The 25,566-nt window shown below is 41.9% G+C and overlaps 1 protein-coding gene across 1 annotated transcript in view; it reads left to right on the top strand.

Annotated features, from left to right (window-relative positions):
* The window catches only part of PAPPA (pappalysin 1), a 239,259-nt gene that overhangs the window by 89,371 nt on the left and 124,322 nt on the right, over positions 1-25,566 (top strand). The window contains exons 8-9 of the mRNA XM_055301662.1: positions 18,506-18,634; positions 24,095-24,186. Coding sequence (XP_055157637.1) covers positions 18,506-18,634; positions 24,095-24,186 — 221 coding nt within the window. The remainder of the gene's footprint in view (positions 1-18,505; positions 18,635-24,094; positions 24,187-25,566) is intronic.

The following is a 25,566-nucleotide window of genomic DNA, read 5'->3' as shown; positions in this document are numbered from 1 at the left end:
TGTTTCCTGTCCATGCAATCTGACAGCGGGTGTCCTGTAAAAAACCAGTGAGATAATGGGCTTGCAAGAACACGTCGCAATCTGGGGAATCATAAAGATTTAAACGTTCATGATTCTTTCTATTGTTTGGTTTTCATTAGGCTTGTTCTTGGCCAGGGCCAGTCTGGAGAGTAAGTGTGAAAGGCAAAAACACAGACATGCACAGACACACACATAAGCAGTTTCCCTTGAAACTCTAACCAGAGTTGCTAAGATTCAGTGTCGGATTCGAAGAAAGGAAAGACAAATTGCACTTTAATCTCTGTCACTGAGTTAAAGAAAAAAAGAAAAGGAAAAGGAAAAAAAAAAAAAAAAAACCTCTGCTGAAGCACTGGACCTGGATTCAGGAGACCTGGATTCCAGGACTGAGCTCCTAAAATTTTGCTGTGATCATGGTCTGTGACCCCCCCCCCATCCGTGGACCCCAGCCTCCCATCTGTAAAATGAAGGCATAGGTAGATGACTCCAAAGGACATCTTCAGCTCTGACATTCTGTTCAGACCCTCCTTGAGCTCTCTTCTGCACTAAAGGCATCTAATTCTGTGAGGGTAGAGCAAGCAGGTCACACATCACATTAGCAACAGGTCTGGATTGTGAGCGAGACCAGCCATCCCTATTCAACACACTGGGGCTCTCAGAACTCCACACTGACATCCTGTCTCTATTTTAGGGTCTACCAAGCTCTCCTTTTGGAACAATTTCAGTATATATCAGTATGTTTTTCCTGCTCGGTGGCATTTTGAGTTGACAGGGAGACCCCAGAGGTGGGAACTAGGTAGTACTTGCCACGTTATCCTCAGCTTTGGGTTCAAGACCAGACATCAAGTAGATGGACAATAAATGTGGGTAAATAAATACATGCATACATGAATAAACTCTGTGACCGATCAATAAAGTCAGACATTTATGATAATACACAGACGATATCTGGTGTGATGGAGGCCTGTCTTTAACTTCTAAGATGGATTAGTTACCAAAGAATGAGGACAAAAGAGAATCTTATAGCATGGTCCTGTCTCCTCTTGGGGCCTCAGGTTCCTTATCCATAAAGTGAAGGTTTGGGGCCAGATGATGTAAGGCGGCCTTCCATTCATTCAACAAATATTTATTTAGCACCGTCTTTATAACAGGCCATGTGTAGGCAGTAGAAATAAACCAGTCAACAAGAGAGTCCCAGCCCTCTAGAAATTTCATCGAATTCGTATAAGAAGTGAACATATGAACAGGTGGTAACAAAGTTGTGAGAAAGTTATTAAAAGGTGGTAAAAGAAGCCGATGGGCAGGGGCTCCCCACTCAGCTTAAAGGCTCGGTAAGAACGTCTGGGTGAAGGGTAGAACCTAAGCCAAGGCGAGGGTATGTAGCCAGGGATAGGAGTTGAGACTCCTTGCTCTTGGCAAGTTGGATATGATGAGAGAGTGTGGAATCGAAGGAAGAGAGGTTGAGAGAAGCCAGTAATGATGGTTCTAGACTGCCCTGCTAAGAGGTCTGGGCTTCATCCTGAGAGCAGTGGGAGCCACGGAATGTTAGGCAAGAGGGCCTTGATCAGACCTGGTTGTGGGACAATTCTTTGGTTATGTGAGGCTCTCAGGGTCAATGTAGGGGATGGAGGCACAGATTGGAAATGGTCAGGAAGTGGGACACTGTTATCAGAGCTGAAGCAGTAGACAGTCAAGGGAGGGGCGCAGAGACCTGGGTGTGCTGAGTAATGCTAGGGGCTGGGCATACCTGGACTCGTAGGGGGAGGAGGCAGGTGAGTGGGAACTGGATCAACTGGAGGCAGGATGTGGACGGAGTTTAATATTTGGGTTGGGACAAGAGGAGGACGAGGCTTCAAGTACCTCCCGTTTGCCAGCTATGAATTGGTGGCAGGCAAGCAGCTAAGGGCCACTCGGAACCGTAAAATCTCTTCCCTGTGTAGAGAGTCGGGAGCAACGGAGGTGAGCTCGTGCACGTGCCCATGTGCATGTGCAGGCCTGTGGGTGCCCGTGTGCATGTGCGTGAGCATGTGTGCTCCAGGAGTGTGTGTGCATGTGTGAGCGTGCATGCTCCAGGAGTGTGTGTGCATGTATGAGCATGCATGCTCTGGGAGTGTGTGTGCACAAGCATGAGCGTGCATGCTCCAGGAGTGTGTGTGCATGTGCGTGAGCATGTGTGCTCCGGGAGTGTGTGTGCATGTGTGTGAGCGTGCGTGCTCCAGGAGTGTGTGCATGTGTGAGCATGTGTGCTCCAGGAGTGTGTGTGGATGTGCATGAGCATGCATGCTCCAGGAGTGTGTGTGCATGTGTGTGAGCGTGCGTGCTCCAGCAGTGTGTGTGCATGTGCGTGCGGTGCGGTGGGCAGACAGGACCTGTGAGTCCACCTGTTTGCATCCTCCACTGACTCTCAGAAGTCCAGTCCACAGTTCCACCAAGGTCCCCGGGGGTCGCGGGGTTAATCTTCCGTGGCACTAATACCTATAACGTTACAAGGCACGGGCTTTGTTTTCTGCCCGGGATTAATCATTCACTCATGGGCCTTAACACAAGCCAGACACCACCTCACTGTGCCTCATGCGAAGCAGTGCCAGCCCCCCCCCCCATGCTGTAGCGCCGCCGTGCACATTCTTGTTGTCAGATGGGAAGTAGGGGTTTTTTCACCCCAGCTTCGAGATACTACGAACTGAAAGAGTTTGGAAACTTCCATCCAAGGACGGTTAGGCAAAAACACCAGGAAAGCTGAACTCTGCCTTTAATTTTCTGTATGACTTGGGGCGATTCATTCCCCTTTCCTGGGCTCTCATGTCCACCCCATTAGAAGCTTGGAATCAGCGATACCCAAAGCCATCGGCTCTGTTTCTACATTTTTGTGTTCCCTTCTTGGGCTCAGCTCCTTGGGCACAAACCCGGACTCCAGGGTTTTGAAGCAGAGAGCGTTCTGGAGCGCCCAACCCGGCTCCCACCGGGAATTAGACTCCGGGCCTCTGGGCCTCCGAGGCCTGGCGGGAATGTCCAGGCACTGACTGAGCCCAGAGGGGGCAGGACGCTTCCCCAGAGTCACACTGCCATTTGATGGGGATACAGGGAGCTGACCCCTGGGCTCCTGACTCCCAGTCCAGGTGCTCCTTCCCCCACAGAACAGAGCCCTGGAGTTTGGCCAGACCTTGGGACGCAAATCTGAGTCGGGCTGCCTGGGCTCCCGGAGAGGTCTGCGATGATGCTGGGGGTGAAATCACAGAAAGCTGACATCAGTACCCTCGTGGCAGCTGGTGCTGGTGAGGGGGGTGGTATAGGAAATGAGAGAACACATTTGGCCAAGCTCAGGGTTCACGTGACGCTCCGAGAGCCCTAATTTCAAAACAAACTCAACCTTTTAGGTTCAAGTTCTCCCTCTCGTCAGAAACGTGACTTCCTGCTTCTAAGAAGCAAGGCTTACAAAAGGGCTTAGGAGGCTGCGTGGACATCAAATAGCTCTTACAAAATAGCGTTTTGATGAGTTAAGTGTAAATGAATCAGAAACATAAGGATTACATTTTCCCCAAGTGCACATGGGTTTCAAAATTTGAGGGGAAATGTAGTTTGCTAACTGCACGCCGGCTTTCACCGAACCCAAAGCATTCATGAGGCGGGGGGGGGGGGGATCAGGGGTAGGGGGGAGAGGAGAGAAGAAAGAGAAGCCCAGCCCCCAAATGGTTTTAGATGTGGTGCCAAATTCAAAAATGCTGTTGGGCTTGCCCTCTGCCAGTAATAAAATTGCTGGCCACCCAGAGAGGCCACAGGGAGGAGAAAGGAGATTGCTTTCCCCACTGGCCCCTGGTCCTCAACAACTGTGTTCAAGTTAGTGCCCCTCAATCACCAGCTGTCACTGGGTCCCTGCTCTCGGCTCACTGGCCCCTGCTTGGCCTCGATTTTCACACTGTGCCGCATGCCTTGTTTACCTCCAACTGTAGCTGGTGTTTTGGCTCCCAGAGGCCTTAGCGACCCATCAGCTTGTCACAAACCCCAGCTCTGTAATCAAGAGACCTGTCCATCACCAGCAGGGGTGTTTGGGGAAGCTGTCACACATCGCCTTTGGTTGCATTCAGGAAAAACAAGAGTCCCTTGTAGATCTTTCCTCTCCCCTTGCTCTAATGCTATCCAGGTGTGGTGTTTTCCCCAAACTGGCAAATGTCTTCCCTTCCAATCTACGCCTGACACAAACAACCAGCTAAGTCTCAGCACTGCTGTTACCTTCTCCCAGGACTCGGAGCTCTGGATCTTTTATAATTTCCACATTGTCCCTCCATTCTTTCTCTTGTATTTTATTTCATTGCACCAAGAAAGTAGAAAATCATTTCAATTGGTGGTAAAAGATGATTAAAACAAAATAACAAAGGCCTTGGCTGAAAACTGTTAGTTTTATTAAATTTGCTACTGTGTTTTAAATTGGTACCAGGGCAGATCTTTAGACAATTATATCAAAGGCTGCTGGAATCAATCGGTTGCATGTATGCATTTGCTCCTTTCTGAGCTATGGACAGAGTGGGGGCAGCATCGCAACCATAAAAATAATGAATTTTGTGTTACCTGGGTGAGGGGGCAGAGCCTGGTCCCACTGGGAAGGATCCAAGTGCCCAGTGGACTTTAGACCCCTGCCAGCACTCTACCATTCATTTCATCCAGACCATGGGTTGGAGCTCACAGTGGTCACCAGGGGAATAAGTGATGGATATTGTCTTGTAATAATAAGACAAAAGCCCAAAATCTCCCCAAGCCTTTTGCATCCTCCCACCCACTACTTGGTCACTCTCAGTGTTGGTGCTCTGCAGACTCTACCTTAGATTATAACCATCCTGTGCTTGATTTATCCTTCCTTTTGTGCTTTGAACTCTCTGAGACTAATGATGCTGTCTTTGTCTTTGGGATTAATCCTATCAGAAACTCCATGCATGCTTTTTTCCCCTTTTCATCTCCTTCCCTCCCTCCCTCCCTTCCTTTCTCCCTTTCTCTCTATCTTTCCCTTTCTTTCTTTGTGGCCAGCCGAAGAAAGCAAGGTCCAGAGAAGAGAACTGATTCATCCAAAATCACAACAAAAGTTAATGCAAGACCTATAGTCATTTTTTTTTCTGATATGTAGTCCAGGGGCTATCCACAGTGATGTGAGACTCTGTCTTTCAAGCTGTTTGGTTCTCAACGGTATGTGATGCTCTCCATCCCAAATCCTTAACAACCACCCTTGTCCAGTAAAAAGTAAAACCAGTGTCTCTCAGCCTAGAACAAAAGTCAAGTGTTCTCTGCAGAATTCAAGGTGATTAAAAAGAAAAGAAAAGAAGAAGAAGAAGAAGAAGAAGAAGAAGAAGAAGAAGGAAGAAGAAGAAGAAGAAGAAGAAGAAGAAGAAGAAGAAGAAAGAAGAAGAAGAAGAAAGAATTATTATTATTATTATTATTATTATTATTATTATTATTATTATTCAGGGTGATCCCCAGACAGCATTGGAATTAAGGAGTATATTGTTATGTGGGACAAAGCTGAGTGTATGTAATCTTACTGTATGAATGTTAATATCTTCTCTTTGGAGAACACTATGCACCACTCCAGAGGCGTTTGGAGAAGAAGGGTATTTTGTTGTAAGTTTTAGTTCTCTTTAAACAAAACAGAATATGGCATATAGCATGGGGCCCAAACTTGGCAGGTACTTGATCCATTCCTGCATTGTTCATCCCATGGGGAGTATTTGGTCTCCCTACCACCACATACTCCCTTTCCACCTTTCCTCTTAAACTAGTTATCTATACTGCTACCAAAATGGTCTTCCATGAAACAAATATGATTATGCTCTCCTCCTTTCCCTGATGTGGTTTCTCCTTCCCTTTTTTAGTCAAGCAAGTAAGCCTCCATTGGGAAGTCTTTTCAGACTCTCTCTTCCACAACCCGGGTCAAATATCACTCATCTGTGCTCCCACAGCCCTTATACTTTTGAGGCTATGTTAAAGCCATCTTTTTTAATGTCTTTCTTTTCCCCCAGTAGCTTATGAGCACCCTAAAGGCAAGACCGTAGTTTGTTCATCTTTGAATCCCAGACCTAGGAGAAGCTGAGAGGACTCAATGAGTGCTATCTGTGCAAATAAATAGATGAACAAATGAAATGATATAAACATATTTATCCAGAATTTGAAAAAGTGGTCAATGCCATCAAAAGTGGCTAGCTTTATGATAGCTAACTAGCTGGATGTACTACTCCTATACCCCTTTCTCATGAGCAGTAAAGATGAAGTGATACAAACAGATTTGTGATCTTTTATTCATAGGACGCAGTATGTGTGTGCATTTATACATACAGAGATATGGGAAGGATGCTGACCAGAAAGTTCATGGTAACTGCCTCAGGGTAATGGAATTTGATATGACTGGATGTGATTTTTAATTCTTTCTTCTAGAACACTAATTTGTTAAAATAAACATGAGTGATCTTTATGGTTAGGAAAAAATAAAGCAATTATGATAATATGCTGTCACTTCTCAATTAAGAAGAAAAGGTCAGCTCTCACCCTAAAAATACGTTAGAACTGAAGCAAGTTTCCTCTACAACTCTACAAAAGAAACAAAATATAATTCAGTCTGAGTTGCAGCTTCGTAAAAGACCTTAGGACCATATGGAAGAGCTTGCCTTATCTTCAGGTAATTTTAGCCTTCTGTAGTTGGACTGGGTATTAATTGGTACTAACATCTTGCATACTAGTGTGTGCTTATCCAAGGAGTCAGCTCAATGTCATGGAAAAGTCAAGGGTTTCAGAGTCAAGCAGCATGGTTTAAATTGTGCTTTATAATCATTACCTCCATGACCTTGGGCAGATCACTGCATTATTCTGGACCGTAACGGAACAGAGCAAATGATCTCTACCTTTCAAGTTTTATTACAAATCATGCAGAAGGCATATGTAAAGTGAAGTAGCTAATCTAAAGATATTTCCAGTATAAAACATTTGTCCAGATATCCTAGATTCCAAATATCCTAGATCAGAGCAGCAGAAAAATATGTCACCAGGGCAAGAGATGAAATGAAACAGAACTAGACAGGTAAGCCCTAAAGCTAACGTTTAACTGTGGTAGTTGGGACAAGGGAGAACCATCAGATTTTGGCAACTGAGTAGAGTGTATATTCTTGCTCATCCGAGCAGAAGACATCTGGCCCTGTAACTTTTTGAGGTGAGGAATGGTAACTAAGGCTTTTGGAGTAAGGTGGGGATCTCTAGAAGTCTACATGGTTAGTGAAAATGTGCACTAGAGTAGAACTATCCATGTATCTGTTCTAAGCCTCACGAAAACTGAGCTTTGAGTTTATACTGTGCAATATGGTCTAGAAATGCCTGAGTTGGGCAAGTACTGACAACAAAAGAGAGAGAGGGCAAGAGAAAGAGAGAGAGAAAAAAAAAGAGAAAAGGTTCAAAGCTAATGATGTTCCAGAAGTGCCTAGCAGTGAACATGAAATCACTCTGGAGGGGGATATAGATTTTGCCCAGGGGCCACGTGATTCCCACAGATTAAAACCTAACAAACATGAGTTCACATGTAAAAATTGAAAAGACGCAAAAAAGTAAATGAGACATTGAGAGAAGGGTCAGCAATCAACACCAAGGTTTTTATTGATCATGGTAACAAATGTTCCTATTAATTAGTATTTTTGTTAGGGTAAACAAGAAAAATAAATAAAATTAGAAAATACAGTCTCCAAAGATTAGGTGGACTGAGAAGAGAGCAGGAATCAGGAAATCCAACAAATCCAAACGAAAGCTAGAAAGGAGGAAAATAAATATGCCAAAAAAGGGAATGATAACTGCAAAGCACAAAGATGTAAGAAATAAATCGAATACAGTAGGCATTCTTTTTTTAAATTTTTATTTATTTATGATAGTCACAGAGAGAGAGAGAGAGAGAGGCAGAGGGAGAAGCAGGCTCCATGCACCGGGAGCCCAACGTGGGATTCGATCCCGGGTCTCCAGGATCACGCCCTGGGCCAAAGGCAGGCGCTAAACCGCTGTGCCACCCAGGGATCCCTACAGTAGGCATTCTACTAATTGGGTTGAAGTTACCCTATGAAGGTTCTCAGGTTGAACTTAACTAAGGGTAAGTTCACTGAAAGGTAAAAGGTAATGGAGTGGAAAATATTTACCAGGCAAATACTAAGCAAAGCAAATTAATACTCACCAGACAAAGGAAAAATCAAGGCAAAAAATATCACTAAGATAAAGAGGTCATCATATAAATGATAAAAGGAAATTTTATGATAATTTTGAGCCTGAATATACAAAAGAATATGACTTGAAAATGTATAAATGAAAAATGCCTCTTCCCTAAAACAGTGATAAATCCATAATGATATTGTGATATTTTAACACACCTTTCTCAATAATTAATTGATCAAGCAAACTAAAATAATGATCTAGAATATTTTGAACAACACACAAAGAAATTTCATCTGATGCAAGTGTTTAGAATCTTGCTATTGAGTTAAATTATGTACGTATTTCTTTTGGGGATGTGTAGGACACACCTCTTTAGTTTACCATGTCATAGGCCAGAAAACAATAAATATCAAAAGAATCCATATCACATAGAACATTCTTTCTATGATGCCAGGCGCACATACATAATTGAATACATAAATAAATAGACCAATTAAATGAAAAAGATAAAACTTCTTTGGTAAATTAAATATATAAGCAAGAAGCAGAAGTCTTGTGTAAGATATTATACAGAATTCAGCAGAGTAGTAAAAGCCCCACACTCACACAAACACACACATTGTACCTAGGCTGGGTCATCCCAGAATGAGAAGAGACTCTAATGTTAGATGGGTTCTGGATTCCAGTAATTCACAATGCTAGCATATTAAATGATTTTTTAAAAAACAAGATTGTCTTGCTAGATGCCTAACTTAAGTCTCTTGTTACAATCAGGCCCCTTCATCATCAAAACAAAACAAAGCAAACAAAATAAAGTGATCCAGGAGTAGAAAGGAACACAGTGAAACACCGTAGGCATTATATTTAATGATAAAATATGAGAGCTATTCCTTCCGACCCCAGGGTCAAACGAAGAATGCCCAGTAACACTATTGGTCCTACCTGGCACAGGCAGACAAGAATTATAAACACAAATTCTGGGCATTGTAAAGGAAGAAACAAGCTATTACTATCTTCACCTATAAGAGAATACATAGAAAAATTAATAAGAATTGACAAATTATTAGAACCAACAAAACAATCTATGAGGACATCTAAACATAATATCAATTTATAAAACTCAATTATTTTTATCAGCCCCCAAATATGAGAATGGAATTTTACATATGTGTGTACATGTGTATATATGAATGTGTGAGTATATAGATGAAAGCCACCATTTATTATAGCTCTGACATCTATAAATGCTTAAAGTTAGGAATATATTCCTAATAAAATGTCATTCCAATTTCTACAAAGAAAGCTTTGAAACTTTACTGAAACCATAAAAGGAGACCTAAATAAATAAAAAGATAAACTGTGTGTATAAATGGGAGGCTGCCATATCATAAAGATGTCTTTCTTCCTCAAATACATCTATAAATTCAATGAAATTGGAATCAAAATCCCAACAGGCATTTTTAAAAATGAAACTTTAAATTCATATGGAAGAGCAAAGGGGTTTTTTGAAAGAGAAAACCGAAGTATAGAATGGACTCGTAGCATAAATCAAGACTTTTATAAAACTATGGAAATTAAGACAAAGTGCTATTGATAAGACGTTAGAAAAAAAGAGACCAATGAAATGAAATAACGCAGAAGCAACTTTTCTAGGTATGGAATGATACATGACAAAGGTAGTATTACAGTTCAGTAGTGAAAGGATTAATTATTATATAAAAAATTCTGGACAAATGGCTCATCCATATTGGAAGGGAAAACCATCATTACCACATATCACTTTAAAAGCTATATGATGATTAAAGCCATACATGTGAAAATAAAAACCTTAAAACTATTCAAAGGAAATAGAGGTGACTATTTTGTGACTTTTGAGGAAAGAAACATGTATTCAACAAGGCATTAACCCCGATGTTTCTAGCAGCAATGTCCACAATAGCCAAACTGTGGAAGGAGCCTCGGTGTCCATCGAAAGATGAATGGATAAAGAAGATGTGGTTTATGTATACATGGAATATTACTCAGCCATTAGAAATGACAAATATCCACCATTTGCTTCGACGTGGATGGAACTGGAGGGTATTATGCTGAGTGAAATAAGTCAATCGGAGAAGGACAAACATTATATGGTCTCATTCATTTGAGGAATATAAATAATAGTGAAAGGGAATAGAAGGGAAAGGAGAAGAAATGAGTAGGAAATATCAGAAAGGGAGACAGAACATGAAGACTCCTAACTCTGGGAAATGAACTAGGGTGGTGAAAGGGGGGGAGGGTGGGGGGTAGGGGTAAATGGGTGACGGGCACTGAGGGGGGCACTTGACGGGATGAGCACTGGGTGTTATTCTGTATGTTGGCAAATTGAACACCAATAAAAATAAATTTATTCTTAAAAAAATAAAAACACTGAAAAAAAAAACACAAATCATGAAGGACATGATTTAAAAAAGTATTCAACAAAGCAGCATAAACAGAATGAGTGAAAGAAGAGTTACAGATTTGGAAATAGTGTTTTCAGTTACTTTAACTGCAAAGAATTAGTATCCAGTTTGCGTAAATATACTTACTTAGCAATAAGAAAAGAGAAAAAAAACAACCTAATTTTAAAAAGGCAAAGGTGATAAACAAACAGGTAACATAGTTAGAAATATACATGGTCAACAAATACTTAAGATGATACTCAGGCCTGTTAGGAATCAGGGAAAGGCAAAACGAAGCAGTAATTAAATGTCATTTAGGATCCATTGAATTGGCAAAAAAATTAAATGTTAGACAGAATCAAGTGCTAACCAGGACCTGGAGCATTGGAAAGTCTGTTGATAAGGATGTTAATTGGTACAACCACTTGGGAGAATAATTTGGCAATATTTATACAGTTGAAGATGCAATTACCTTCAACTGGGGATACCACGTTAGATATATTTCTTTCAGAAAACTCTTGCTCTCTGTGCAAAGGAAAGTGAACACAATCTTTAAAAGTAGCATTACTTGAAATAAAAAAGGATTAACAATATTTGTATGTCTTCTTTGGAGAGATGTCTGTTCCCATCTTCTGCCCATGTTTTTGTTTTTGGGGGTGTTAGGTTTAATAAGGTCTTTATAGATCTTGGATACTAGCTGTTTATCTGATAAGACATTTGCAAACGTCTTCTCTCATTTGGTTGGTTGCCTTTTAGTTTTGTTGACTGTTTCTTTGCGGTGCAGAAGCTTTTTATTCTGATAAAGTCCCAATAGTTCATTTTTGTTTTTGTTTCTCTTGCCTTTGGAGACGTGTCTAGTAAGAAGTTTCTGTGGCTGAGGTCAAAGAGGTTGCTGCCTGCATTCTCCTCTAGGGTTTTGATGCATTACTGTCACACATTTAGGTCTGTCATCCATTTTGAGTTTATTTTTGTGTATGGTGTAAGAGAATGGTCTAGTTTCATTCTTCTGCATGTGGCTGTGCGTTTTTCCAGCACCAGTTGTTGAAGAGAATGCCTTTTTTTTTTTTCCATTGGATAGTCTTTCTTGCTTTGTTGAAGATTAGGTTGACCAGAGATCTGAGGGTCCTATTTCTGGGTTGTCTATTCTGTCCCATTGACCTACGTGTCTGTTTTTGTGCCAGTACCACACTGCCTTGATGATTATTACCACTTTGTAATACAGCCTCAAGTCTGGAATTGTGATGCCACCAGCTTTGGTTTTGTTTTTCAACATTGCTTTGACTATCTGGTGCCTTTCTCATTCCATACACATTTTAGGACTGTTTCTTTGAGCTCTATAAAGAAATACTGATGGTATTTTGATAGAGATTGCATTAAATGTGTAGATTGCTTTGGGCAGCATAGATATTTTAACAATATGTGTTCTTCCAATCCATGAGCATGGAATGTTTCTCCATTTCTTGGTGTCTTCCGCAATTTCGTTCATAAATGTTCTATAGTTTTCAGAGTACAGATTCTTTACCTCTTAGATATCTTATGGTTTGGGAATATCACTCAGCCATCAAAGAGAATGAAATCTTGCCATTTGCAATGACATGAACAGAACTGGAGAGTATAATGCTAAGTGAAATAAGTCAGAGAAAGACAAATACCTTATGATTTCACTCATATGTGCAATTTCAGAAACAAAACACATGAACATAGGGGTAGGGGAGGAAAAATAAAATAAAATGAAATTTGAGAGGGAGGCAAACCATAAGAGATGCCGAACTCTAGGAAACAAATTGACAGTTGCTGGAAAGGAGGCGTGGGGCAGGGATAACTGGGTGATGAGCATTAAGGAGAGCACTTGATGTAATGAGCACGGGTGTTGTATGTAACCGATGAACCACTAAATTCCATCTCTGAAACTAATAAAAAAAATTAAAAAGTAATAATAATAATAATAATAATAATAATAATAGAAACAACCTAGGTGTCCACCAAGAAAAGAATGGTCAAATAAAGTACGGTATACTCCTACAATAAAATACTTATGTCAGTGAAAATAATGAGCTAGATCTACATGTATCAATATGTGTGATCTCAAAAATAATGCTGTGCAAAAAAAATGCCAGCTGCATACTGATAAATATAGTATTAGAACATTTATGAAATTTGGAATACACAAAACAGTGCCTGTGAATAAAAAGTATAAAAACATTCATGATAAGAGGGAAGAACACACAGGTGGGTTGAAAATAAATATATAAAACAACATATTTTATTTCTTTTTACAACAAAAATAAGAGACGAAGAAAATATGGCAGTGTTGTAATTTGACAAATCTGGATAGTGAGGCTTCCAAGGACATTGTTAATAGTGTTCTCTATGCTATATAACTGAAATATTTTCTAATTAAAATAATAATAATGGGGGGCACCTAGGTGGCTCAGCGGTTGAGCGTCTGCTTTTGGCCCACAGCGTGACCCCAGGGTCCTGGGATCGAGTCCCTCATTGGGCTCCCCGCAGGGAGCCTGCTTCTGTCTCTGCCTGTGTCTCTGCCTCTCTCTGTGTCTCTCATGAATAAGTAAATAAAATCACAATAATGGTGTGTATAAAGTCCTTCGGCACATCATGTCAGACTCAAAAAGTTACTGTTTTCCTTCTCTTCCAGTTCTTGGCTGGAAGGTGGTGTACAAAATGCCTGGGTATTACCCTCTGGTCCTCAGCCCATGGCAGTACTGGAAGATTGGTCTCTTCCTGAGCCAGAGGCATCCTAGGTGGTCCCCCTACCGTTTCTTCCAGCTCCGACAATCTGGGTGGTAAATCCTGAACTACACCCATTCTCAGGGCAGGATTCTAACTGCTGAGGCAGCTTCTTGCTGGTAGAAAAGATGCAACACTACACTTCTCATGAAATGAGAGTCTGCACTCCAGAGCTGATCATCTTCCCAGATTTCCATTTCACAGATGAAGAAACGTATGGTCAGAACAGGAAATGCCTTGTGGTAGTGGTAGTGTTGAAGGCAATGTTTGTCTTTCTCCTAACTTTTAGAACTTTTCCAAATGGTCTTTGCATGTGGACTCTACTTGGTTCAAAACTAGGTCTTTTAACTTCTGTCCTGCAGTGTTTTCTCGTTCATAATTCCCAGAAACTGCTGTCTGACAATGAAGTTAGATAGACCTGGCTCAAGTCCCTGCCCCCAAAGCAGTGGATAGAGCAACCTTGCCAAATATGGCTTTCTTCATCTGAAAGGAGAGATAATAATAATTATTCAGGGAAATGTTGTTTTGATTAAATGAGATGATTCATAGAAAGTACTAAGCCTAGTGCCTGGCATATGATAAATAGGCAACAAATGGAAATAACGATTGCTATTATTATTTGCGGAAGAAGGAGTTTCAAAGAACCATGACACAATTAGTTACACACACTATGTGGAGAGACAGAGGGTGATCAGTGAATGGTATGATATGGAAACAGTAGGGGGTCAATAGGGAGTAATCAAAAAGAGGCTTTAGAGACGGTTTCCTAGAAGCAGCAAATGGGATATTTCCATATTGCAATGAGGCTCTCTGTCCCTTTTTCTGCTAATGCACTTTTATATTTCCCATTTTACCTTTACTCTGGTATGGGACAAGAATCATATATCCTAATTAGACCCAAAGCAGTGAAGTGACTTACCTATAGATTTCATGTGTGTTTTAATGGACCAATCACAATATGAACTATACACCAACACTTTAAGAAATATGCATTTTTACCAAAAGCCAGGTCAGGTGGTACTTAGCCTCCTTATGGATATTTATGTACATACTGATATTTTTAAGAAAATGATTTCTTAAATCTGTAACAAAATTTTCCTGAAAGATTGAGCTCCAGGTGCCATTGGCTGGCTCATTTGATAGAACATGTGTCTCTTGATCTTGGGGTTGTAGATTCAAGCCTCACATTTGATGTAGAGATCACTTAAGATCTTTAAAAAAAATACCATAAAAAAGATTGGGCTCCAGATCTCATCCACATTACCATCAATGTGACATTTCTGAGGATGAATACTGAAAAATCATCACAGTTAAAAATGCCACTATTTTTGTTTATAATTGTCAGAAATGCAAACCTAAAGCTGATACATCATCACTTGAGACATTTGTGAAAGAACAATGGCTAAATGTTAAAAATGTTTTTTAAAAAAAAGTCATATAAAAGATGCATAAAACAATCTCTCAAAAGTAGCCAAGCAATCTCATCCCATTTCAATACAGCAATTTAAATTAATTAGCTGGACAAATAAAATTAATCTGAGATGCAGTTTGAGGAATTGACCTTTAAATACTAATGGAGATTAGCTTTAAAAAAAAATAAATGACACTCGGAGGTCTATGAAGGAAATCAGAAGTGATGCAACTTATCATGTTTCGGGTGAAGTGATAACATTTTAGTTCCCAACAAAGAGTAAATAGGGAGACTGGGCTTGGTAGTGTGCTCTCATCACTGTTCTAAATGAGGAGATTTTGAGCTGGAGAGTGGCTTTGGATCTCAGAATATTCTGATGGTGTTGGCAGGCCTGGAAAAGGCAGATACCAGGGGCTGGTTCAGCCTTCAAGGTCGAGATGTTGGCAGCAGCAGGGATGTAGAGGGAATGACATGGGAGTTTTGAGGTGGGGAAAAGTGACAGAGTTTAGAGTCTGCGTGGAGGTAAGAGGTGCAGGAGAGGCAAGAATTCAAGCGATAGTGTATGACTTTCCAGATGATCTTAGAAGCAGCTAAAGGGAACAACTTGACATCTATGCTCCACTTTTAGACCAACCATGAAACAGGTCCTAACCTCCAGCAAAGCCTTCAGAGTCCACTAGCTTGACCTTCCAAAAGAATTCTATTCTACCGAGGTTCTTGAGAAAAGAGCCGTCATTTGGCATTAATTTTGACTTCAACTTGAAGAAAATGTAATTTTGTCATAAGGATTCTTCAGTGGAAAGACATAATATTTTTAATAGCAGTGGTACTGCTCCACCTTTGTCTGAATTTTTACCAAGGGAGTGACTTGGGCTTTTATTGTCCTGGATGAAAACCTGAGACAAAACCCCTGCTTCAAAGAGCTGCTGTCAGGCTTCCATGGCGTAATGACACATAAGCCATCCACACACAGTTGGAAGAAACAGGCTTATCAAGGTCTCCCTGCAAATCAGATGTGTTCTGTGTGATGCTAGTGGGTAAGAAGGAGGTGTGGGTGGAAGTTATGGGGAGACAGATTTTGCCCCAGGGTAAGACAAACTTTCTGGGATCTAGAATTTTCAGAAGTTGGAATAGCCACATGGAGTGAGAGCAAACTGCAGGTGCTGAGGGTCTTCTAGCCAAATGATGTGGTAAGGAAGAGACTTCCCACTAAGCTGCGGTATACACCATAGGTGGTGTTCCCACTCTCATGGGTTTGCCTAATCAAGGTTACATGTAGCTGTCACTTTCTCCCTTCTACTAAGACAGCATAGAGTAACTCCAGTGAATGAGAATATTAACAATTAAGCCTTAATAGTAATGGGTTAATATTTATTCGCTATCACAGGCTGGGCACATATGTGCTTTCTATGTGTTCTCACATTCAATCTGTAGGAAACTGCTGTGAGGTCACATTGATGACTAATTCGAAATAGGCTCAGAGCAGTGAAACACCTGCCTGTGACTTCTCAGCTTGTAAGTGATGAAGCTGGGGTAGAAACACATGTTTGCTTGCCTCAGACTTGTGTTTATTGAAAAGCAGGAGGAGGAAGAGAGGAGGAGGGAGGGCAGGGTAGGAGGGAGGAGGGAAACGTTCACAAATATTAGCAGAGCACCTTAAATATTATCAGCCATAAATCATTTGTGACACACTCTACAAATGAAAAACACAATGTAGAGAAGTACTTTTCACACCCTCATGCATTCCACAGAAGTGCTCCATCTGCTTCAGACAGTGACCATATGCCCCCGGTGGCCTGCAATGTAGCCTGAAGAAAATTTCTTATTTTATTTCATAACACAGCCATATTTGTTTAATATAAAACATGCCTCCATATTTTAGAGGAAAATGAATATACGATAGAACGCGTGTCTCTTATCTCGTGCCTCCGTATATCACCCGGGAAAAGCACTCTACCTGCCACCACAGTATTTCAGTTTTAGAAGCAAGACCAGAAAAAGTATACATTTGTTAGTTTGGAGGTGGATGAAATATCTAATAAATTCTTTTAGAAAGAAGAAACAGAGCCTGTATCCACAAACTATATCCAGAAGTTTACAAGGCAACAGTTGTTCATACATTCACAGGTATAATATCTTGAGATTTGTATGCATCTTACCTAACTAGTTTTCACTGACAGAACAATGATGGAATCCCCAGGGACTTCTGGTCTACCCCCAATATTGCTTTCCGCTCCAGCACTGCCAAAACAATCCCTCTTTTGGGTAACAAGTCCAGCATTCTCAGGAAGGTTATATTCCTCACTAGACTCCTTCAGTGCTCATAAAGTCATACTCACCGTTGTGTTTAGAGTCAGGCGATGTTGTCTGCCCATTGCCTCTGCACCTGTTACCTTATGGGCCTTATCCAAACAGCCCCAGCCCTAACAGCAGCTGAAACAACAGATGGGCAGGAGAACTTGAGATTTTTTGACATCATCTTTTTGTTTATGAAATCCCATCCCCCCCCGCCCCAACTCTGGAATCTAATAAGAATTCTCTTCATTATCATTTTGTGGGATTTTTTTCCCATGGCACCTTTTTATTATTAGAAAGTAAATAATTAATGCAGAGGGAGATAAAAAGGGGAATAACATCACCCTTCGAAAATGGTTGAAAAGGAAATGAGTATTGTGATTTGGTCATGTGGAACCGACATAAATATATCTCTGCCTCGGAGGATAATTGGCAGTAGCCAGGTTTGATGGCAGGAGGAATTCAAGCAGGCAGCTGAGAGAGGCTGAGAAGGGGAGGGAGGAAATCTGTGGTAAGGTTGAGTGTGAGGAAGTGGAAGCAGGCATTGCACTGGGAGGTCTTGAGAGCAGAGGGGAGATGCAGGCTAGGCAAATTGAGAATCTGGCAGCCACCAGTGCCTGGAATTGCAATTTCAAGACAGGATGCCCCTTTGCAAGGGATGAGATTATTAAAACCGGCCTAAACTAGGGATTAGGGAGGCGGAATGCAGGATGTTATTTAGTAGCCTGTGATTGTGAGCAAGTTGATTAACCTCTCTCTGCCTCAGATTCATCATCTGTAAAATAAACATGAAAATACTAGCGCACAGGTAGGGTGGTTTTGATTCTCAAATGAGAAAAATACATGGAGTGTGTGTAGCCCCAAGCCTGACACGCAGTTAATAGATGCTGCAATAGTTACTATTTTAGTTGAGGGCGAGAGACAGAGAAGAGCAAGAAGTAGAGAGGAGGACAGTCGCCGAACGTACAGCATAAGGAAGGGGCTTGCCCACATGTAATGGGGCTTTGGTTCAGTTCCTACAATGGGGGGGGGAGATCAGACAATGCCTACCGAGCCTGGCATGGTACTTTCCCAGCTCTCTCTGTTTATCCCATTTAGTTTTCCTGAATGACATCCTCCTAAACACCTTCATTATGGGCCACCTACCATCCGATTTTTATCCACCAGGGTTATTATAAAGGTTAAATTAAAGCTACAAGTACCTAGTAATATTCACGGTTGTCTGTCATTTGATACTAGTTATTATTGCTGTACATTTTGGTGTGGTCCGTCATGCATAAGAGAGTGCCTGAACCACAGGAGACAATAAAAATTATTGGATAACTTAATGTGGGTGTGATTTCAAAAGTAAGCAAGACTGATAGCAGGTACTCAAGGGGATCAATTTTGTCTGCCCCCAGCATTGTGTCTGTATAGCTAATCACCTTTGTTAATAATCTTCTTCGTTTTCCAGGGATCTCAGCCTTGGCAGCACGTACCAGTACTGGGTCATCACCATTTCCGGAAGTGAAGAAAGTGAGCCATCACCTGCCGCCATATACATCCATGGAAGTGGCTACTGTGGCGATGGCATTATCCAGAAGTAAGTGGATGTGATTAAAGAAAGGGGAGGGAGTGATGCTAATGAGGTCAAGAGATGGTCGGGGTGCTGAATAGAAGAGCTTATGGGATACTCTTCAATGTGTGAGCTGTGAGTTACCAGCAGTCACCAGCAGTCTGCCAATTTGTCTGCAAGTAGTTTGCTGGCCTCAAAAGAGAAGCAGTGATTCTTTATGGAACACATATATTTTTCAAGCATGTGATACAATATATGATTCTGACAGAGCTGCCATTATGCACTTAGGACCAGCATGTTCTTAATCGTAACTGTTTTATGTGTACTGCAAGGATTCTAGTTGTCTTTTCCATTCAGTTAACAGGACACAGTGCATCTAGGTCGAGACACTTTCACATTCTTTGCCGGTTGCCATTGAAATTTGTTAAAACTGCATACTTATTTGTTATTTCTGTCGTATCAGGTTATATTAACAATTTACGAAATGGGTTAAAGGCTCATAAAAATAACAAAATATTCTAACTCACTATAATGTAGAAACCATAAATAGTAAACAGTCCTCCTGAGTGAATACTGAATGTGAACATAAATAAGTGCAGGGAGGCAAATGAACCAGAAAGTGTAGACTCCGCACGAGCAGCCAAAAAGGAGAAGTGTGAGTAGAGAATATAAAGCTGCATGTCTACACCATAGATTTTATTGGGTCATCAGTCCATTTATCCCCTCGTCCACAGGGTGAGATAGTGCACAACTGCGAAATAGGGACAAGAAGCCATCAAGGCTTTTGCATTGTCTTACAAAATTTTTTTTTAAAAAGTAAGCCTTTCAGTTTTTTTTCCTCTAAAATTGGCACAAAAATGTTTTCTGGCACGAAATGGAATAGTTTTGTCTCTAGAGGTGAAAAACAGACCAGACACCATTTACAGTTAAGTTTCTTATTGCTAAAGTTGTGTTCCTTATTGCTAACATGGTTGCAAGTTACACTATTGCTAAGAGACTTTTAAAACTATGGGCCGATTTAATGACAGCATCACACGTAGAGAGGGCAAACAAGCTATTGGCGAAATCCCTTCATTAAAGGGCGCTGTTGGGTGTCACATAACTTCTGTACAACGTGGAATGGCAGTGACTGTTTCTGTAGGGGGAGGGGTGCAGCAAGGAGAATGTTTCACAGTTGGATGAAACCGCTGATATGTAGACCATGAATCGTAGGTGGAGTACGTATGTGAAAGAGAAGTGCCAGAGGACTCTTTCTTTCAGTTCATCATTGACTCTAGTGCTGGAGGGGAAGAGCAATTTAATTTGGTACCAATGATCTCGAGGTATGTAATGTAAACTGGAAACCTGCTTTGGGATAAAGGGACCGGCCAGGAGCAGAGCAAGGGTAACACAGTTGTGCAAGTAAAGCGTTGCACCTGAATACCCCTCCCCACAGACAGCAGAAAGCAGCTTGCTTTCTGATCATGACTTAGCATTGAAGGAAAGATTGAATGTTGCGTGTATGATCAGATGATGGCCAGCCTGTTACGTCTTTTCAACTTGGCTATGCGGAAAGATAGTATGCACAAGCTTCCGCTACCCCACAGTCTGAAGTATATGAGCTGGTACAAGAGAGGTACTAATTCAAATTGTTGGAATAAGAAATGACTTTTTTTTTAATGTTGATACTGGTAAGGTCGGTAATGATTATTTGCACCATTTTAAGAGGCTTGCTAAAGTGACATATCTCAGGGATATATATTCACGTCTTAAATGTCTTGCAACTATAATTTCAAAGCTGTGAATTGTTAAGACTTTAATATTCAGGAGATAATATAAGGATTTTTAAGTGTTGAATGATGGTGCAAACCACCTGATTGCCAAGAATTTGACTTGTCAAGCATAGAAGATAAAGCTCCTCGTTTGTCAGAGGATGAAACTCATGGTGTGCTGTTGTCTATGTTTAAAATCCTATCCACAGGCAACTAGCAAACTGAAGAGATAGCTTCTAGTGCTTCATATCACCCAGTTGGGGAAAGGAAAGCCATTGACCATTTTCTTCCACATTAAGACATCAACTTCTGGCTCTTGACATAGCTGTTGTCTGAGGGAATTCTAAGCTACTGAACAAGGCAGCCTCCCGGGAGAGTGCCCCATCATTTGTGGGTCTAAGATTGAGCCGCGTATCCAGAATATCCAGGAAACACTTGCGGTCATTGCCGACAACCCATAATTGTGATTTGGGATTTTCTAATTCAGCACAAAGAATATATATATATATATAAAGAAACTAACCAGATGTGGAACCTGACCTACAACTCCGTCTGTCCATTTTGCAGCCAGATATAGATGTGTTGGCAAAACACTGCAAACAACCTCGTTCTTCTTGCTGATGTAAAACTATTAATATTTTTAAAATTTTATTATTATTAGAAACATCGGGGTGCAGGTGTCCCGGCGTTTCATTGCATCTGTATCTTTGGGGTAAATCCCCAACAGTGCAATTGCTGGGTCATAGGGCAGGTCTATTTTTAACTCTTTGAGGAACCTCCACACAGTTTTCCAGAGTGGCTGCACCATTTCACATTCCCACCAACAGTGTAAAAGGGTTCCCTTTTCTCTACACGAGATGAGCACTGGGTGTTATTCTGTATGTTGGCAAATTGAACACCAATAAAAATAAATTTATTATAAAAAATTTTATTATTATTAATATAAGTAGTGTTTTCAATAAAGGTTTTTTTTTAGTGTTTTTATCTAGAATTCCTATTCCACACAGATATCAAACACTTATTAAGTTACCAAATAGTTGTTGACATGCTTTGTAGAAAACTGAATGCAGGGATCCCTGGGTGGCGCAGCGGTTTGGCGCCTGCCTTTGGCCCAGGGCGCGATCCTGGAGACCCGGGATCGAATCCCATGTCGGGCTCCCGGTGCATGGAGCCTGCTTCTCCCTCTGCCTGTGTCTCTGCCTTTCTCTCTCTCTCTCTCTCTCTCTCTCTCTCTCTCTCTCTCTCTCTCACTATCATAAATAAATAAAAATTAAAAAAAGAAAAAAAAAGAAAACTGAATGCAGCTTATGTTTCCTTAGACAGAAACAAACAAACAAAAACTTGTAGGAAAAGGAGGAACATCATCTTAGCTAATTGGATTTTCCGTGGGATGATTTGTGCCGATTCACTATGTATATTTAAGGGAATTTCCAAAGATATTCAGATAGGCTTCACACTTAATGAGGCCCCAGTGGATGAAAGCATTGGATGAGTGTAATTATAATATTCCCAAATATTTATTGAGCCTCCATCATGCATGAGCATTGGGCTACATTATTATCTCCTTGGGTCCTTCCGACAACCATGTGAAATTGGTCCTATTCCTGCACTTTACGGAAGAGACAACTAATATGTACAAAGAGTAAAGTGGTTTTCTCCAGCTTCCATGCCCAATAAAGAGCAAAACCAAGATGTAAACCCAGGCCCATGTTCCATTTGGATTCACCATTGCCTCGCTGTGTCACCAACGGCCCTGCAAACCTAACAAGTGAAAGGGGAGCTTCATGCTCTCTGCTGTATCCCAGGCACTGTGCCAGGCACTGCAGATCTAGGATGGCAAAGACGGTCCCTTCCTTTGACATCTGAAAGCCTAGTATAGGGGGCTGTCAGGTAAACAGGCAAAGGCGGTCAGTTTGACAGGTGCCATGATAGATGGAGCCTGGTATCTTTGGACACAGAGAAGACGGCCACCCACTCCAGCTTGGGAGGTCAAGGAAGGTTTCTCAGAAGCTCTCTATGTAATGATAGATCTGCCAATCTAGAAGATATTTGTGGTGACACTCATGTTTTGCTTAAACCAATAGAACATACTGTTTGGGTGGTGAGGGAAGGCGGGTTAGATGTGTTCTTTGTGGCTTTGGGAAACCAGCCCAGGTTAAAAAAAAAAAAAATCTCTCCCTAGATAACCCATGAGATAGCTAAGAAACACAAGGCTGTTGCCAGTTTCCAACATTCAAGATTCACTAGCAGAGATTGGAAACATGGACCCAGCTTGGAATATGGACTTCTCTTGTCCTCAGCTCATGCATTTGCAGGCAGGAGAGCACTTGAGTGGCTCTTGAGAAATTCATGCAATGGCCCAGCCATCTTAAGAATTGATTGCAAAGCACCATTCTGCTACTCTGACACCTCCTAAAGGCAACAAACATCTCCCAGTGTTAATTGCCCAGGTGAAGGGAAAAGTCTGAGGCCTCTTCCATGCTGTGACAGGTCCCAGCTGGTCTCTGGGGAGGGAGGGACAGCTGCCACCCACTTGCAGTGACCTCCCAGGACTGAGTGGGAAAGAGAACCCTGATTCCCTGAGCATCTACTATATGTCATACACCATGTCAGTCGCATTAAGTTCCATTCCATTCTTGCACCAGCTCTAAGGAGCAGGTATGGTTATCTCTATTTGAACCTGTGGCAAAACTGACACTCATCATCTAGAATAGCACTCTCCAGGATTTTTCTGCAGTGGTGGAAATATAGTCTGTGCTATCTGGTCCAGTAGCCGCTAGCTACATGCTACACACAGCTATCAAGGGCTTGAAATGTGGTAACTGCGACTAAGGAATGGAACTGTAAATGATTTTTAGTCTTAATTGACTTAGATGGCCTGACAGAGATTAGGTGACTTGTCTGAGATCACACAGCTGGTTTGAAATAAGGGGGTCTACACCCAAATTTTCTGTTCTCCAAGGATGAGAATTTTCCAGTTAATGACAATCCATTCTGTCTTTCAGCTCTTTCTCCTCCTTCTCCTCTCCTCGGTCCAATTCAGAGAGCATTGCTCATTTCCTGTCCATCCCAATCTCTGCAGAACAACCCTGGGGTGATAGAAATAATCTTAAGACACAAAACAAAATGAACAATCAAGAGGAGACACTTTTATTTCCTAGCAGTATAGTTCCCATGGGCCTTGGAGTTCCTGACACCATGAAACGAACCACCCGATGGAAAGAGCCATACTTTCTGGTGAAAGGCAGACCAGACCCAAAAATGTGACTGGGGAAAAAAATCTTTATTATTAAATTCACTGTGGGGAACAGGGAGGAGAGTAAGGTAGAGCATAGTAAGGAACATAATTTATATTTCAGAAGCTCAGGAATTTCCTTTAAATCCACTATTTTAAAATGGCATCGAGATCTCCCAGACACAGGGGAGCAAGGTTGGTTCCTTCATGCCTTCATCCATTCCTTTCTCCCATCTGACCTAACTCATAAGATCCCGGAGAATGGGTCTGAAGCAGATACTCTGCTTCATCATGAGAAGCACAAAATAAGGCAAGGTTAATAGGATCTTCCACGTTTATATCTTTATGCATCTCGTTTTGAAGAAAAAGAAATGGACACTCAGGGTAAGGGACTTGCCTAAGGCCTCTTGGAAAGTTCATGGCCCCGGGAGGGACCTTCCCATGTCCAACTGTGGTTCTGAAGCTGCTCTGACCAATCTCTCTTCTGTACCTGGTCCGCAGAAGCCAAGGTGAGGAATGTGATGACATGAATAAACTCAATGGTGACGGCTGCTCCCTCTTCTGCCGACAGGAAGACTCCTTCAATTGCATTGGTAAGTGTGTGTCATTCCTTTGGGCTTAGCTGGAGGAGGGGACCCTGCGAAATCATCCCTTCAAGAAGAGCGGTCATGAGGACCAATATTTACTGGGTGCCTCCAGTGGGCCAGACCTCATTGGGAGCACTCGGGAATACAGCAATAGGAAGCAAATAAAAATGGGACCCACGCCCCTACCCTCACGGAGCTTCTGTTCCCACACGTGACGGTGGCTGCCGGTAACTCGTTTTCAGGCTAGCGTCGTCCTACTTACGTTGTAGCTCTTCTTCATTCCAGCTCTCCAGGACGGTTGTTAGGATAGATTCTTAAGGATTTTATTCTCCCTTTCGAGATGAGTAAAGTCAGAAGCCAGAGAGTGATTATGAGAGTTGTCCAGAACCTCATGGCTTAGAAGTGATTAAAGACAGAACCAGGGCTCGAACCTGATTTTCTCTGATTCTTAAGCACACACCGAGCTCCTGCCGCTGCTGCACAACCTGCAGCCGAGATCTAGGAACCACTGTGGTCCCCGTCGCACACTCAGAACCTCGGGCAGTCTCTCTGACGCGAGGGTGGAGGAGTAGCAGACCAGCTTGTGTTTAGAAAGCAAACCTTTTCTCACCTTTACTGAGTCAGATGGGAAATTTGTTTTCCTCTGGCTTCTCTAGGAGTCTGGCTGGTCTTGTTGTTACAGCCCCACTTGGGAGGCCCTGGCCAGCCCGGGGCTGGTAAACAGACAGGGGTTGGGGGGCAGGGATGGAATTTTGAGCTGGCTCAGATGAGATCATACTTCCTTTAAGATGCAAATCGATACCTGAAGATCAAAGGTCCCCTGGCTAATCCCCTGGGCTGGAGGTGAAAACTAATCACAATTCATTTGCAAGTACAAAAGACAGAGGTGCTCTATCTGAAGAGGGAAGGGGATGAGGGGATGAAACTGAGGGGATGAAAACATTGGTGGGAAGATTTCTCACTGAAAGGCAATTTTCGAGGAAGACTAAAGGGAAGGAAATGTCATTGGATGCTCACATTCGCAGTGTGTTACAGGGACACATTTAGACCTTCCTTTCGGGGGGCGGGGGGCTTCTGAACAATGTGAGCTCTTCACCATGTATCACTCACCCTTAGTCCATTCTCAGCACACATGGATTGAGCACCTACTATCTCCTTGGCACCAAGTAGGGGCTCAGCAACACAATAAGAGGTATCCCACAGCTAACCATGGATGGAAAAGAGGAGGACTTAGAGGAAGCAAGGAAAGACAGAAGGGGGATTTCCAGGCAGGACCTTGGGTTTTTAAATGACAGAAGGTTGTTTTCTTTGTTCTGTGGATTTGGGCCTGGCCCATGGTAAAAACCTGATGTTAGCCTAGTGGTATGGCTGAAGGAGCCTGAGCCG

The sequence above is a fragment of the Nyctereutes procyonoides genome, unplaced genomic scaffold, assembly GCF_905146905.1.
Source record: "Nyctereutes procyonoides isolate TBG_1078 unplaced genomic scaffold, NYPRO_anot_genome, whole genome shotgun sequence".
Classification (NCBI taxonomy): Eukaryota; Metazoa; Chordata; class Mammalia; order Carnivora; family Canidae; genus Nyctereutes; species Nyctereutes procyonoides.
The sequence above is the reverse complement of the archived record's forward strand: the minus strand, read 5'-3'. Positions and strand labels throughout refer to the sequence as shown.